We start from the raw sequence: 18,318 nt of genomic DNA, 5'->3' as shown, positions 1-18,318 counted from the left end.
CATACCTGCCGATTGATTTGACTCTTTACCTGACCGCTTTCAAGTATTTGACATATTTGATCGTACCAAGTTTTTCTCGGTCTTCCTTTGCTCCTTTTTTGCATCTTCTTTCACCTCATAAATTTGTTTTACCGTTCTTTCGTCACTCACATTTCCAAACAACCTCAACATGCCTTTCTTAATTTTATCGATAATGCTTATCTCAGCTTTGCATTCTTTCCTTTTTTTACCATTCTAACATCCATCAGGCATCGATTTGCCGCACATTCTTCTGAGAGATCGCATTTCGATTTCATTTAGTCTGCTTTCATCCTTCTTTTTCCAACTCCGTGCTTCGCTTCCATGCATTAGGGTTGGAACCAGGACTCTGTTGTGTACTGCTAGTTTGCTAGTTTACCCAGTTTAGCCTGTTCTGGAAGCCGAATATAAAAAATATTGAAATATGCAATACAATTTAATTAAATTGTATTTCCTAATGGGAATTATAGTAAATAAGTTGGTCTATTTGCACCCTTTCCTATAATCGCTCGATTGGGGTGTTTGTGGCGTCATACACCCCCAGGGTGACGTAATACGATGCTAGAGTGACGTCACTGCAAAATCAGAATGCCTAGAATACGAACTCGGTCATGTTTATTAATGTTACTCAACGATTTCTTTAAAAAAACACAAAGTTAAGTAGGTCGAGTATAAAGAATCTGTTTAAAAAAGGTAGATTCATAAAAAAAACAGAATCTTTACTTATGATAAAAATAAATAATTAAAATAACAAAAGTTTCATTAAAGCGCAGTGGCGTAGCTGGGTATACGCTCGACTGCGAAATTGGCATCGCGAGTTTGATTCTCACTTATTACAAAGAAAATGTGTATATTTTTAAATTTATTTAATATAGTTAAATACTATATAATCATATAATGATTTAAAAAAAATACTATACAATCTTAAAATAAATTACGCTATTCTCTACAATAAAGAGACTTAGCTCTTGTGGCCTGAGAGGGACTTCCAAATATTATTTATTGTATGTATATGTTTTGGGGGGAGAAAAATATAAAATAAAAAGTGTTTTTGTGTTTCTATTTTTTTTATTTTATTTTTATTTATTTATTTTTTCGATTAAGATATATATAGTATATAAGTAAGTAATTTAATTTGTTTTTTAGCATTTCGATGTCTTCAATTTTTTTTATATCTGTAGGAAGGTTATTGAAGCATTTGGTTCACAAATGTTAAAGGTTTTGATTAAAATATGTTTTTTTTTCAATCCAAAAACACCCTGTGTTTGTTATTTTTTAAAACTTTTCTACCTCCAAACAAGCCTCTGGTATAGAGGCTTTGAGGGTTATGCTTTTAAATAATAATAAAAGTAATTTTTGAGAAATTCGTGAATAACCTTTAGCTTCATACAAATGTTTGTAACCTTATCTTGACAGTGTCATAAGTTCCTATTGCTTTCGCAAGCTTATAAATATCCGTTGATGTCGTTAACGTAAGAACCCGATCACTCGTCAAATAAAATAAAAGGGAAAAAACATATAGCGGCTGTATTGTTATAAAAAATGCAGTTCCACCAAAAAATGGCAGCACAAAACTAAAATATTAACGGTGTCTTAACTTGAAATTTTGTTTTTAATTTAGTTATACGAAGCCCAATAGAAGCCTCAGCAATGTTGGACTTACGACATGCATTTGGCTGGCTGAAGTGATCACATGTGTAGGTGTTACCATTCTGCCCATCTAAACATCCATATTTTATCAATTTTTGGAACTTGTATAAATGCAATGGTCTTGGAATGCTTTCACATAAGTGAGTAGTTAAAAAATATATTTTAACGTATGGCCGATTGTAGACATTTTATTATATATGTAATATATTTTTCCAGAATAAGTATCTCGTTGTAATTATAACCTTTATTTAATGCAACACATCTCAGATACTTTTATTTTTTTCACCGTTCTAACCCTTATAAACATTACTTAAATTTAATTTCCAAAATAAGCAAAGTGCTATTAGTCAAAATAAAGTTTCTTGTGTCCCAATAAACTCATTAATCGCATTAAAAATGCAAATACTCAATTTGTTATAAACCAAAAAGTGTGTTTTCTGAAAGAAAAAAGGGTCATGAATGGGTGAATAAAATGCATTCTTTTTAATATACACTCATCATTTTAATAATAAATAGACTATAATATAGTTAGTGACATAGTCATTTTTACAGGTACTCCTGAAATTTTATTTCTAATTATTTTTATTAAAGACAATATCTTGAATAATATCAAACTATGTTTACATAAGTCGTAAGATTTTCTCAAGGTTTAAATACTTATAAAGGGATGTAAAAATGTAAAAGTAAAAACTATTTTTACTATAAAGTATAAGCAGAGTTAAACTCTAAATATAACAATAGGTTTTTTTGGTAAGTGGTCAATATTTTTAATAAAATAGGAGGTACTTGTTAGTTAAATATTTTTTTTCTAAAAAAACAATACATTATAGTACAAGCTATACAGAATTATATATTTGACAAAATATATTTGAAAATTTAAATAGAAAGCAAATGAAACACTTTTTTAGCATATTGCAATTTACAAAAAAAAAAAAAATTAACTTTAAAATAGGTACATGAAAAATAATGTACAATATATTATCCCTATTTTTTTAATGGGTACCAAAATACAGATGTGTTTACGGCTGGGTCCTTTTTTGCTTGTTGTTTTTACGTCTTTATTGATATATTGAGTGGGATTGGAAAAAAAAATTGTACTGAAATTCAATTGTAAAATAATACAATGAAAATTTAAATAAAATCAAATTTAGTAGCGTGTCACATACAAAACATGATATCTGATTTGCGGATAAAATTTTATATTTGCCTAAATTTGAATGACAAATTTAAAAAACATAAATTAAAAAAAATCAAATACTATTTTTTACAAATTTTCACATGAAAATACTGTTTTATTATTATTTATAAATATGATTATTTATAAGATATACATTAAAGACTAATATTCTTAAATAAATAAAAACAAAAATAATGCATTTGTATTTTATACTAAAATCCATGCTTTGAGCTTCTAAAATTAATATAAACTAAAATAATAATTCTATAAATATAATATAATATATCATTACATTTCCATAACTACGGACATAAATTTTATTTAAAATATAGTGCTACATACTTGTACATAAATACAATTACATATTTAAATATTTTTTTCTGTATTAACTAACATTTTATAGTATTTGGCATTAAAATAGTAAATTTATAATTTTTTTTTAATATTAAAATACTATGAATATAATTTGTATACTGTTATACTTGCTTATTTATCTCAGTTTTAACCTTTCACTCTTCGAAAGCACCTAAAATTTTATTTACAGTAAAAGTATTCTATCTACAAAAAAACTAAACATATTTTAATATTTTTATGGAGGTATTTATCTCGTCTATAAAGTGTTCATTAATTCAACTACGAATTTTGACTTAAAAAATAAGTAGTTATACGTTTTTTTTTAATTTCGTATTTATTTTAAAAATAAAAAGGTTAATAAGTTATTGAGTACATATCTTTATAAATATTAAAATAAAAAATACTAAATAGGCAGGCGCTGTGGCGTAGTTGTGTAGACGCTCGACTGCGAAACTGGCGTCGGACTCAATTCCCGCCAATTGCAAAATGAATTCAAGAAAGATTTTTTCAATTGGTCTGGGTGTTTGTAATGTATTTTTCATATTAACCTTTCCTATCCTTACTATCCTACCTGCAACAAGCATCTAAAATAGACGCTTTGCGGGTTTTTTTTTTAATAAAAAAAAAAATAATAATAATGTGAAATATATTTTTTACGTAAATGAAGGTGTATTTACTAAAAAGTTGACCTTCCAATGAAGAGTCTATACAATGACATCAAACCACCTGTATGCTACCTTCATCGAGTTTAAAAGTTAATTTTTATATCATAGTAAATTAACGAAGCTATTTAATCCATATCATCATTAACCTGCAAACTGTTACGTTGCGCGTTGCGCTAAATAAAATTTCCAACAACAGTGAATAGATAATCAGATATATATTTTTTTTAATGATTTCGTTCGTGTAATGAAAACATTTTGATATTTTATTTATCTTATTAGTACAAACAAATAATCTTTCATTTTCTCTTTTTGCTGATCATGTAAGATGAAAATACATTGTATTGCTGTCTGTAAATGTCAAACATACGTTATGCCTATGCTGGTACAGTGAAAATTCGAAGACAGTAGTTGCAATGCAGCTTTTTTATTAATGTTTTGAATTTTATTAAATATAGTCGTTCAAATAGTTCAAATATTCCATGAATTTTTCAGAACATAAATTTTTCAGCATAAATTGCAATGCAGTATTTACACTGTCGAATTTTGACTATGTATTTTATTTTTAATAAACACTTTTTCATTGAAAAATATTCAGAATACAAATTCTTAATCATAAAATGCAATTTAGTGTTTTCACTGTGGAATTTTTTACTGCATATTTACCAGTATTTTATTTTTAATAAGCATAGTTTTATTTTAATTTGTAAGATATTTGCTAAGTAATTATTTTAAACGGAAATAAAATCTTAATAAAGAAGAGTTCGATTTCATAATATAGATACAAGTATTACCTACATAATATTATAAACATCCGTACAAAGAATCAAAACCGCTACCATAGTGTAGTGGTAAGCGTATTTTGTTTGTCTACCGTGCTGGAGGTCCGGGGTTCGTTTCCCAAGCAGGTCAATTTTCACATATTTATTTAATATCACCCTGGACTGGCAAAAGAAATTAAATGAATAAATATATATGCATATTAAATATGTATGCTTTGTTAATTATATTTACTATCAACTCCTGGCGTTTTTATTTCATATTTTATTATTTATAATTCCAAAACGTCTAAGCTTTCACACCAAATATATTTTGTATTTATTATACCTATTATAATATAAATTAATATTCTACGTTATCTGATAAGATAAAATATGTGAACTATTTTATATGTGTACATATGGGAAAAGACATATAATTTTTAATTATCTATTTCATACAACGGATAAAACTTAAAACATAATATTTTTATCACTTTATCTCTTTGGTTCATTACGCTAAGAAAGCATCCATAGCTGAATGTCCTTAATATTTATATTTTACTTTTTATACTAATAAATTGTTTATTTCTAATAAAATATCTTACTGAACAATATAAGTTAACGAAGTATTTTTAATGTTCATTTTTAAGTATAGTCACTATTAACAAACTATTTAAATAGTGTAATTATCATGTTTATATTTATAATAAATTATATATTAGTATTCCTATACTATTGACTAGAGTGTATTTTGTGTTTTAATATAAAAATATTACTTGGCAATTTCACGTCAAACGTATACATTTATTCCTTGCCTCTCGTAGAACTGAGAATCCTTTTACAGTTTTTCTTTTCAGCGTCGATATTAATGTTATGATTAAATTTGTTCACGACGTCTTTGACGTTAACGCTGGAAACAATTATATCAGTATCTTGTTTACCTTGTTTTACATTGTTAATTGATTCTATGATTATTCCTTTGCCATTTTTGACTTGGGCATCCTGATTGTTGTAATCGTAGTTGATTTTGTCGAAGCTTCTGGAAGAGTCTTGTGGGAATTCCAAAGAGCTGATGCTTCCGCTAGGTGAGCTTAAGTCCACTGAGCTGGCTGGGGTTTGACTAAGCCTTTTGAACCGTGCCACGTCTCTTCCTTTGTTGGTATTATTCTCTTCCCTATCTTGCGATAGGGTGCGAAAGTTGGATAGGCTCTTTTGGTGGTTGTTGTTTTCAGGAAGGTTCGAAACGTTTGAAGACTTCATGGCGAATCTTGGACTGATTGGGCTATCAGGCGGTTCATCGTAGGTAATAGTGGGGTTCCTGGAGAATGTGTATGAAGAGGTGTTACGCGTCTCATTTGCCCCAGTCTCTGAATCCTTTTCACCAATCAACCAGTATGTCACCATCTTGCCTTTTCCCTGAAAATTAAATTAATAAAAATAACATCTTTCTTCGTTGATAAACTTAAGATAAAATCTGCAATACCATGGTAATAAAATTACATGATAGTTATAACAATACTTCAAAAATCTTTTACTCAGATAATTCGTATGAATTACAAACTTATTATTTTTTTAGTATAAAGATATTTGCATTCTAAACATTTTCAATCTATTTAATTGATATTAGATTTATGAAATGGAAAATCGAAACGATTTTCATCCATTCAAAATATCTACTAGAAATAAGTTGTTCCCTTTCTTAAAACAAAAATATTTCAATAGAATTTGACTGAATCTTGATCTGTAAACAATTCATTTTCAAAGACTAAGATTCTTTTACTTTGGAATTATTTATATTGACATTCCAACCCAGATGAAAAACATCGAAAATAAAATTGTAAATCATGTTTTCTGGTATCTAATACGTTAAATAATTTGGTAAAATCTTATACACATTTCATATAGATCTGCTATTTAAAAAAAAAGCTTACTCAACTCAACCATAGATGGTCCAAAAAACTCACATTGGAAAAATCTTAATCAAAGGACATACTCGAATACATGTTCGGAAATTTGATTAGTGTGGTTGTCAATCCTGGACGCAATGGTAAATGTAACATGTGTATGAAAGGCCTATTAAAGCACGAAAACCCTGTAAATACCCAGACTTTAAAATTCTTCTTTATCTATGTTGAGATGTCTGCAAATTATATTTAAGAAAAAACATTTAGACACAAGATTATTAACTATACGAATGATTTATTAAAAGTAAAGGTATAAAACTAAAGATAAAAAAAAATGGAATCGTCAACGTAACACAAATATTTGAAGTGATCATTTAAGCTCGCCAAATGCAATGCCGAATGCCATGCTAAGACTTTTATTTTCTTTCATATATAAACTTTAGTTTTTTTCATCTCAAGTCTAGACGCCTTTTAAAAAGAATTCGGTAATGATTTTACCTTCATGGTGATCTCCCCCCTGCACTCTAGCTCAAAGCACCCGAATGTATCAAGGACCTCCTTGGTTGTAGGGCTGACGTGTATCCTGAAGGCTTCTCCATGAGACTCCATCCTGCTGGCTGTGTTGACTGTATCCCCAAAGAGACAGTATCGGGGCATCTTCAAACCTACTACACCAGCCACGCAAGGACCTACAAAGAAAAAATGTATAACAAAATATTCTTTTAAATTTAAACTTTACTTAATAAATAACACTCTTTGTCAAAATCTATTGTGACACTCGTTTCGATTCATTCAACATCATTTGCTTTTGGAAGTGTTCTGAAACTCAACTTACGAGACCATTAGAGCCACAGCAGAATGGATGCAGTTCTCGATGTGAACTCAGCGATCGAGAAAATATTCACTTGAAGATTTCGACACATTAAAAAAATCTTTATGTCTTTTATTTCTATATTTATGAATTTGTATATGAATGTATATGTAAGTTAATGTGTGTTTTTAAGGATATTATTTTTTTAAATAATTCATAACCTGTTTCTTTGGTTTCTTTGTATTTTAAATATTGTATTTACCTTTGATGCATGCTCTCTTTATCTCAAAGATTAGAAAACGAGTAAAAAGTCAATTATCCAATTGTTATAAGTCAATTACTGTGTGGTAATAATAAATACCCAATTGCATCGAAACACGTGTCACAATAAACATCACGAGATTGAGGCATTTACTAAATAAAATATAAATAAATAAACGATAAACATTACCACAAAGAAACAGCTATATCGTTAAAATACCAATACAACACGTCAATATCAATAAAAAGAAGAGAAAAACTGATTAATCATCACACCCTTCCCACAGGGGTAGGCTGAGAGAAAAGAACGCCAGACCAATCTGTCTGCAAACAATCTTTGTCTCTTCCACATTTATGCATCTCCTTTTACATACTCGCTGGTTATTTCGACTCCTAACCTGACCACACCCAAGTATTTGAAATACATACTTGATCATGCCAAGTATCTTCCTTTGTTTCTATTGTCAACCACATTTTTGTTGAATACTAACTAACATATTTGTACCCGAGTTCTTGATATTTTTATAACTTACGTTAAAAAACCCTTGGACTAATTATAAGAGTGATGGATTAAATTATAACCTTAATACAGTCTTAAGCATCCTTCGAATAGCCTTGCAGGTTGAATATTACGCCAAAATATCCCTTAAATTTATCCCATTTAAGATCAATTTCAACCTTCCTTCGCTTCAAATTAAATACTACATATCGCTCACTCCTTTCAACAACATCGTATATCAAAAAAATTGATTTATCAGGAGACCGTTTTTAAAGTTTAAGAATATAATGAAATGTGTTAAAAATAAACATCAAACCACTTATTGACCAATAAACCATTAACCATTCTACACATGATTGACAACCACACTACTCAATTTTTTGTAGTGTGGTTGTCGTATACAACTCGTATACATATCGTTCACTCCTTTCAACAACGTCATAAATGAAGAAAAAAAACTTGATTTTTCAAGAGATTGTTTTTAAAATTTAAAAATATTATGAAATGTGTTAAAATAGATTTATATTATCCACTGACACTTCGTGATGGAATTGCATTTTTAATTTATTATTAGATTAAAACCAATATTTTTAGCTTTTCCACTTTTTTATTTGACCAGCGACCGGGTTTCGTCGTTACCGACATCATCAGACTGGTGATGTCGGTAACGACGAAACCCGGTCGCTGGTCAAATAAAAAAGTGGAAAAGCTAAAAATATTGGTTTTAATCTAATAATAAATTAATGTGTTAAAAATAAATATCAAGCCACTTGAACTTTTTACTGTGCAACACATCTTTTTAGGTAAAACCTGAATGGTTTTGCTCCATTTGAAAAATATTTATTATACTTAAAAAAATATTTAAAAAATACTTTTTTTTTCAAAATGCAAAATAACACTTTCTGCCCTGCAGCGGGTAAATATTAAGTTAAAAATACGCCACATTGCTGGGATATAGTAAATTTTCTGGGCATGGCGAAAACATGCACAACTGAAAATTGACGATTTTTTTTATATTTGACGTTGTTGAAAGGAGTGAGCGATATATATATGGTGTATATTTGGTGATTAATTTTCACAGATCATATTGGATGTACCTGTATGCATTCCGATCCTCAATCTGAGTTGTTCCTTTGGCCTGTGCGGGATGACGAATTTGTGGACATTCTCCAATAGAGCCAAGGACATGCGCGCGACCTCTCGCGCGTGGCGGTTGCCATTCCTCATGGGGAGGCCCGACACCACCATGTAGGCATCCCCTATTGTCTCAACCTGAAGGCAAAAAAAAAAACATTTATTGATTCGCAAGGCACTTTGTGGTCATATTTATGTAATATAATTAAACATTTTTAATAATGTTTTACTTAATAAATACCACTATTTCTTAAAATCTACTGCGACACGTGTTTCGATGCATTCCGCATCATTTTCAAACACCGCATGCGGAATGCACCGAAACACACGTCACAGTAGATTTTAAGAAAAAGTGGTATTTAGTAAGTAAAACATGAATTAAAGATGGATAGATTTTACCACAAAGTGACTGCCGAATCAATTAATGATATAATTAAACACTTAAAATAACATTGCATCCATTGGCGCAGTGATCTATTCACCGTTGGGTGTGCATTAGGGTGACTAGGTTGGGTAACCCTCATGACCGATACATAATTTACAGTTTTGAAAAAATGATTTTTTTCAATTTTACTATCAGCTAATGTGAATTTCAAGTATTGTTTCATGTATTGATTTATGGGATTAAAAAAATGACTGAAGTAAGCTTTATGTAAAAGTTTTAATTGAAATAAATTATTCCAATAATATTTTTGATTATACAGGATAAAACAATCGCCTACTCCAGACGAAATCGGATATCTGGATTAGACAGGAGAGCTGATAATTTTTTTCTTGTAGATGGAAGTGAAGAAGGGAATACTTTTTTGTAAGATGAAATTGATTTGTAATACTATACTACGCATTGTTTTCTACTTGTTTAATTTCACCATAACGCGAAATTCTAAGATTATAATTGTAATTTTATTATAATAACCAAAATTTATGTGATAAAATGAATTATCAAAATTAATTAAAATTAAGTATTAAGTAGTAAAACGAAGTCAGATGAGGATCAGTAGACAATATGACATCTAAGAAAAAATGGTTTTATAATGAAGGAAAAAGTGCATAGCATATAGACAGTATCTATCTCCCACTATTAATTTTTTTTAATTATAAAATTTGGAAGATTATAGAACGTCAATTTTTTATTTTCTATTGATATGTATTTTTTTTAAATATACTTCCGGAAACTTAAAATCAATAACAAATTATCAAACCTTTAAAACTAAAATGAAAAAGCATATAAGACTCACCCCTACCTAGACTCCATACCAAGGAATATATATATTTTATTAAATTTAGTTTGTTTATTGTTAATTTTAATTTTAATTAACTTTGTTTTTTAAAAAAAAAATTGCAAAACAAATTCTCTCTCTAAACACAAGTATCTATTTTATTAGAGAGGTAGAAGCGTTATATTTGAAATATGTTGTATATTTACCAACTATTTTGTAATTATTAAATACGTATTTTGTAAAAAAAAATATCATAAAAAAAAACTAATTAACTAACCATTACGCCGTTTTCTAAGCACGCCCGGAGAATAGAACGCCACAACACTCTGTTTTTACAAACAACCAACGCCTCTATCACAATAATACATCTCAAACCACTTTTAATTATTTTTTTTAATGTATTTTTTAATTAATGTTTTACTTAGTAAATACCACTATTTCTTAAGATCTACTGTGACACGTGTTTCGATGCATTCTGCATCATTTTCAAACACGGTGATTTATTATTTTACTTTTAATTATTTAAAATATATAAAAATGACATGTTTTCCTCGTTCTTCCTCTGCTTATATTCCGAACAACATTTGCTTCATTAATTTGTTTTACCATTCATCGGTTAGTTATTCGTTCCACTTGTTCAAACCGTCTTAACACACTTGTATTGTGTTACTGTGTTAATTATTTTATCGACATTGCTTATCTCAGCCTTGTATCCTTTCCTTATTTTACTATTCAGACATTTACTTTACATCGTTTTGCTGCATATTCATCTAAGATCTCGCATTTTGACTAAAGTCGGTTTGATTTTATACAAAATTAAATTATATCCTATTTAAAAAAAAATAATATGTGTGAATATGTGTATACATGCATAGATGAAAATGTGCGTTTATATTTTAATAAGTAAATCAAATTTTGGAAAAAGGAGTAGTAGTTAAGATTATGAAATACGAGAACAAGGAGTTTAACACGTGGCATGAATCTCGCAGTGTAACTAAAGTCTTCAATAAATTCTTGGAATTTCTATCTTTTGTCTAATTCTGTCTGTATTATAAATCCCTATTGTGTGTTTTACTGATTGTAGTAAAAGCATCGTTTGCCATTGTCTATGGACATTTTCCCTACTCCGTAGTGTGGTGGCTAACGCGTTTCGCTATGGGGGTGAAAATAAATCAAGAAAAATTTTCACTCATATATTTATATAATATTTCCCTGGAGCGCGGGGTTCACCTTTCCTTCATGTATTCATGATAACACTTCTTCTTTATAATGCAGTGCCTTATGCACTTTTGAGTTCGGGTAACAGTTAGAAGAAGAATAATGTAGAAGAAAAAATGAGAACAACTAGAGGAGGATGAACGAGAATAATCTGTATCAAATGCAAATAAAGTGCTACAATAGATTGAAAATTATGTTTTCTCACCATTCCTTCATGTAATGGTCAATACAACATTCTTCTATGCAATGCAGTACCTTATACACCTTTAAGTGCAGATGAAGGTGAGTAGAACAAGAAGAAAAAAATATAAAGAAGAAGAATAAGGAAAGGAACAAGGAAGAGAAAGAAGACGAAGAATCTGTATAAAATAACGTAATGCATAATAAAACAGATTGAAAATTGTGCTTTTTCCCCTTTGCATCAAGAATATAGTGATTCTACGTAATGCAGTGCCCTATGCACCATATGCATGTTTTGTTGTGGGGTAAACCATCAAAGGAGGGTACGTTTTATCAAGTAGTATATGATGGGTGTTATTTATAATTATGAAGTAGGTGTTACTCAATTTCATCGCAAAGGAAATTATCTGCCTAGCTTAGTTAGAAAAAAAATTCTCGGTTTAATTTTATCATTCTATTCTTAGATGTCTTTGCAAATTAAGGAATACTATGGAAAGTCACCCAATAAATTAATTATGTCGTAACACATTTATGTAGCAGGGATAAGGGTCTCCATAAAATTAGACGAGAGTCAGAAACAATGTTGTTTGGGAAAATTGATATATTCTGCCATAAACTTTTAACCTAAACAACGTGTAGTTCAATTAAACCAAACAAACCTTATCATCAGAACTGACCACAAAATAATTTCATTAAATAAAGTTGTTTAAAGCAAACATTTATTAATTTTATGAACAAGCTTTGAAATTCGGAATTATTTAATATAGGTTCATTACTCAAGCATAAAAGGTCATGAGTTTTGTGATATATCGCTCACTACTTTCAACAACGTCATATATCAAAAATCGTCAATTATCAGTTTTGCACGGAATGCCTAGAAAATGTACTATGTCCCAGCAAAAGTGGCATATTCTTACTTAATATTTACCCGCTACAAGGCAGAAAGTGTTGTTTTTGCATTTTGAAGAAAAGGTATTACTTAATTATTTTTTTTAAATACACTAAATATTTTTCAAATGGAGAAAAAAAAAACAGGTTCTACCTAAAAAGATCTGTTGCACAGTAAAAAGTTCAAGTGGCTTGATATTTATTTTCAACACATTTTATAATATTTTTAAATTTTCTCTCTTGAAAAATCTCTCGAAAAATCGTTTTTTTTCTTCATTTATGACGTTGTTGAAAGGAGTGAGCGAAATGTATACGAGTTCCAAAAAATTGAGCAGTGTGGTTGTCAATCATGTGTAGAATGGTTAATGTGGCATGAGTGTCATAAGCCCTGTAAATGCCCGGACTACCACACTCTTCTCCATCTATGTTAAGATATCAAAATGTTAAAAGTGGAGTAAACTCAGATTTATGAATAGTGATTTGTACATACCCAAAAATGTTGAGAAGTACTCGTACTATTATAGGTTCGAGCTTACTTTACCACAATTAAAGTAATATTTTAATGATTTCTCAACAGATTAAAAAGAGTATGGTAGACTGGGCATTTATCATGTCTACGACCAAACATAGGCTAGTTTAAATGAACTTATTTTACACGTATAACATTGACCATTCTTCCTATGATCGACGACCACACCACTTAAATTTTGGAAGCTGTATTAATTCTTCAATTGAAAATATCTTCAATATATTTTTTCAATTACATAAAACTATTAATTGTGTCGCCTACTTTCAAAATCCGCCAGATCCGTGTAAGTCCATTTTCCAAGAAACACAAAATTCTCCAAGTAACATTTATGTTTAAAATATTTGTCTATCTTTAGATAAAATATTATGAAATAGAGAATTTAAACATTGTTTTAGATTTTTTTCAGTACTAAAAAAACACGAGACACAAACCGATAATGCCGTCATATTAATTTTTTTCCTATGCCCGCTCACTAATTGGCCTATATGGGTCAGAAGGCAAGTTCCATGAATATAGCGGAATTTGAAATACAAAGCTGTTTTATATTTAAGGTAAGTATTTTTTAGCAGGGTTTTGAAGTATATAAATATTTTAAACAATAAAAACCACAATAGGCATTCCGATGAAGTATTTATTTTAAAATCCTTTAAGAATGGATCTGGTGGATTTTAAAAGTAGGCGGCACAATTCATCTTTGTAAAAATGTATATGAAAAGATAGTTAAATGACAATTCGACTATCTTTCTAGTAGTATTATTTTGTTGCAAGACCACATTGAATTCACATTGCGAGACCGTGTAAGAAACACCGATATCCGGAGCATGTGTAAAACGGAAGATATCGTGAGGTGGGGACGTCAACGAATTCGATACTAGAATGAGCATATAAACAAAATGTCAGAAGACAGACTTCCACATATTGCCTTTCAAGGAAACCCTGAAGGACACAGAACCCCAGGCAGACCTCTCAAAAGGTGGAAAGATAGCTGGGAGTCAACATCCCAAGAGCGACAAGCGGAGGCACAAAAAGATCCCTAGGATCTACAAAAAGGAGAAGAAGAAAAAGAAGAAGACATTCTCTATGTAATTTTTTTCCTAAGTTCTCCACAAAGTATAATTCTCTCTTCTTGTACCTTATAACGAAGGTTATATTTATTTTTTTTATTTTGTTTTTAATAGATAAACACATTTTTTTACTATGTATTACGGCTTTGTAGGCATGGCCTGTGTTGAGCCGAAATACTTACATTTTAATAATTTTTTTTTTTATTATTAATTATCTTTTATAAAAATTATTAGATTATATACATTACATACAATAGATACAATAAAAATTTACAGTAGAAAGGTTTTATAATAAAAAAATTACACATGGACTTTAATTAATTCACTTTCTACCTTGTCCCTTCCAACGAAAAGCAACCATCGACGGACACTGTTCTTAAAGACATGATCACTACTGGAATTCTTAATGGTTATGGGCATCAAATTAAATTTCTTTGGCGCAAGGAATGAAAAGGTTTTTTGTGCAAAACTTGTTTTAACGGATGGGCCAACACAGTTTATATTTAATGCTGCTGGGTTCGAATATTTTGTTGAGTTCCTACCTTATCCATTTTAATAGATTTATATTATCCACACTTCGTGATGGAATTGCATTTTAATATATTATTAGATAAAAACCAATATCTTAAGCTTTTCCACTTTATTTTTATTTGACCAGCGACCGGGTTTATTTATTGGTTTTAATCTAATTAAATATTATCCATTTTATTCCAGAAGTGAATCAATGTTTCTTTGATGAACAGTTGCCGTATATATTATAATACTACCAAATAGAACTCAGCCAAGTTCACTCAATGGGTTGGTATTCCATCAAATCTGGCTTAACCTAATTTTGATCAGCAATTATCAAAATCACATTAAACGCCTAACTGGAACATTCTAGATAATATGTTTAGCGCTTAAGTGAAGATCAATAAACTGCTGATCAAGAAATGATTATCTTTGACTGGAGATAATAGAATTGTGCGCCTCATCAAAAGAGAAGGTCAGTATCAGCCGTAATCATAAATCCTATTAATATTTGACCTCATTACGGCAAACAAATGTATGTATAAGGTCAATCCACACTCTCTGCGTCAAAACTCCCATCCAGTTCTAGATAATTATTATACCATATTTTTTCTAGTGAATTGTTTTATCACATTTGCTTATTATTTTTAGTATTTAATTATTCTAACTCAGTCTGTATCATTATGCCCAGAAAAAAATCGAATAAAGTTTATCCATATGTAGAAAACTATCACCCTCTGAAGTGTAATGGTCAGCAAAATCCTGGGTTCGATTCCCAGGGGGATCAAATAAATATAAGTGATTTTTTCACTCATATATTCATTCAATAAGCAAAGAACAAATGAATAAACTGAATCCTAAAATTCTGAATATTATGGGTGTTATTGGAGAAATGACAACGAAAATGGCAGAAATAGTCACCGAAAATAAAATGTTAAAAGAAATGGTGTATAAAGGAAATCCAAAATTAAACAAAAATATAGGAGAAATAATAGTAATATCACCGAAAGAAAAACAGACTACCGAAAAAACAGAAGAAGACATAAAAAAAAACATTAGTCCGATAGAAAATAGAATCACTAATTTGAAAAATGCAAAAGACGGAAAAGTAATATTAACCTGCAAAAACAATGAAGCGTCAGAAAGATTGCAAAAAGAAATAGAAAACAAATTTCCAGACAAATACCAAACTAATGTTCAAAAAAAAAGGATGCCATGCATTAAAATTGTGGGAGTCTCACATAAAATGTCGAACGAGGAAATCGTTACAAATATTAAAATACAGAACGATTTCATAGAACAACCAAAATCAATGCATGTTGGAGCAGTTCGAAATAAAAAACTTACCACAGGTGAGGAATATATAATATATCTAGAAGTCGACTCGAAAACTCATGACGAAATGCTGAAAATGGAAAAAATAAATATTGGATGGGAAAGGGTAAAAATTTACGATGCGCTAAATGTAAAAAGATGTTACAAATGCTATGGTTTTAATCACAAAATATCAGAGTGCACGAATGAAAAACAAATATGCCCAAAATGTACAAAAAATCACGCATGTGACGAATGTCACATAAAAAAAGGTGAAGAAATATGTATAAATTGCGTAAATACTAAAAACAAACTAAAATTAAACTTAGACGCGGGACATCCAGCATGGAGTTACAACTGCCCAGTATACAAAAGGAAACTGGAAATGGAAAAGAATAAAGTAACATTTTTTTGAAAAGTAATAAACTAAACCAAATAATTTATTTAAATATACAAAGTCTAATTGCACACCACGAAGAAATTCAAGTACTAATTGAACAAAACGAACCGAGAATTGTAATGTTAAGTGAAACTCATGTAACAGCCAAAATTGAAGATAGTGAAATTAGTTTTCAAGGTTATACATCAATACGATGTGATTCAGATAGTAGACATACAGGAGGAGTAATAATTATAATAAAAAATAACATTTCCTATGAAATTATCAATAGAACTCAACTGGAAAAAAACTACTGGATCTTAGCAATTAGGATAAATGAAGGATACAAAAAAGGGGTATACGGAATAGTGTATCGCTCTCCGAATGCAAGTACCAAAGATTTTCTGACATTTATTGAGAACTGGTGCAGTGAAAATTTAAATGATAATGAGCATAACATTATTACGGGAGACTTCAATATAAATATGTTAAATTTAAAAGACACATATACTAAAAAACTAAAAGCAATTATCCAAGCGAATGGTATGAAACAATTAGTAAAAACTGAAACTAGAATAACAGACAAATCGAGAACTTTAATTGATCTAGTAATATCCAACACATGCAATATTGAAGTGAAAGTGAAAGATGAACCAAAAATTACCGATCACAATATTATCCACATATCGGATAATCTAAAAAACACCAGGTACTCAAAAAAGTTAATTAATGAAATGCAATACAGAAATCTAAAAAAGTATGACATTGAAACATTAACAAACCTTATTGGTAATATAGATAAAATCAATCTCATGGAATATAATGAAAAAGCAGAAGCACTTGTAAATTGTATCACGGAAGCAATCAATATTATGATTCCGATTCAGTCGGTAAAAATACAAGGAACAAATAAATGGTATAACAGAGAACTACAATCACTTCAATATGATAGAGATAGAGCATATAAAATAGCAAAAATTACAAGAACAACACAAGATTGGGTGACTTTTAAAATGATAAGAAACAAGTACTCTAAATTATTAAAAAACAGCAAAAATGAGTATTTTAAAAGAAAATTACAAGACGAAAAAGGAAATCCCAAAAAAATGTGGCAAACAATCAAAAGACTAATACACAGTAAAGAGGAGGTGAGGAAAAACACGGTTGAATTCCCGAAAGAAATAAAAGGAAATACACAAACATGCTTTAATAAATACTTTATAGAAAGCATCAAAGATATAAACAAAAGTATTCCACTAATTAATGAAACAACAGTAAAAAATATTCAGGATATAAAAAATAAAATGGTATTTAAAGAAATTGATATGACACACCTTAAGCTAGTACTAAAAAATACAATATCAAAATCAAGTCCGGATGGATTAACAATTAAAATAATAAGAGACATATTACCGAAAATTGGAAAGCATCTACTTAACATAATAAACGAATCGTTACTAAAAGGGAAATTCCCAAACACATGGAAAACATCGATGGTAATCCCTATACCAAAAGTGGTGAATACAAAAAAGTGTGAAGAATTTAGGCCAATTAACATGTTACCGAAATATGAACAAATTTTGGAAATAGTAATAAAAATACAATTGATTGAATATTTAGAAAAAAATAAATTACTTTGTCAGGAACAATCAGGTTTTAGAAACAACAACTCGTGTGAATCTGCAATTAATATTGTCATTGATACTTGGAAAAGGGAAATGGATAAAAATATGTATGTTTTAGCTGTGTTTTTGGACTTCAAAAGGGCGTTTGAAACAATAGATC

The 18,318-nt window shown here is 29.5% G+C and overlaps 1 protein-coding gene across 1 annotated transcript in view; it reads right to left on the bottom strand.

Annotated features, from left to right (window-relative positions):
- Nucleotides 1-3,701: 3,701 nt before the first annotated feature.
- Nucleotides 3,702-18,318, bottom strand: part of LOC148300129 (atrial natriuretic peptide receptor 2-like) — an 81,699-nt gene continuing 67,082 nt past the window's right edge. Inside the window, exons 4-6 of the mRNA XM_088275211.1 lie at nt 9,195-9,369; nt 7,025-7,215; nt 3,702-6,038 (exon numbers count right to left, since the gene is read on the bottom strand). Of these exons, the coding sequence (XP_088131337.1) occupies nt 5,427-6,038; nt 7,025-7,215; nt 9,195-9,369 (978 nt within the window). The 3' untranslated portion in view covers nt 3,702-5,426. The remainder of the gene's footprint in view (nt 6,039-7,024; nt 7,216-9,194; nt 9,370-18,318) is intronic.

The sequence above is a fragment of the Brachycentrus maculatus genome, unplaced genomic scaffold, assembly GCF_059751285.1.
Source record: "Brachycentrus maculatus isolate JH-2025_06_01 unplaced genomic scaffold, ASM5975128v1 h1tg000818l, whole genome shotgun sequence".
Lineage (NCBI taxonomy): Eukaryota > Metazoa > Arthropoda > Insecta > Trichoptera > Brachycentridae > Brachycentrus > Brachycentrus maculatus.
The sequence above is the reverse complement of the archived record's forward strand: the minus strand, read 5'-3'. Positions and strand labels throughout refer to the sequence as shown.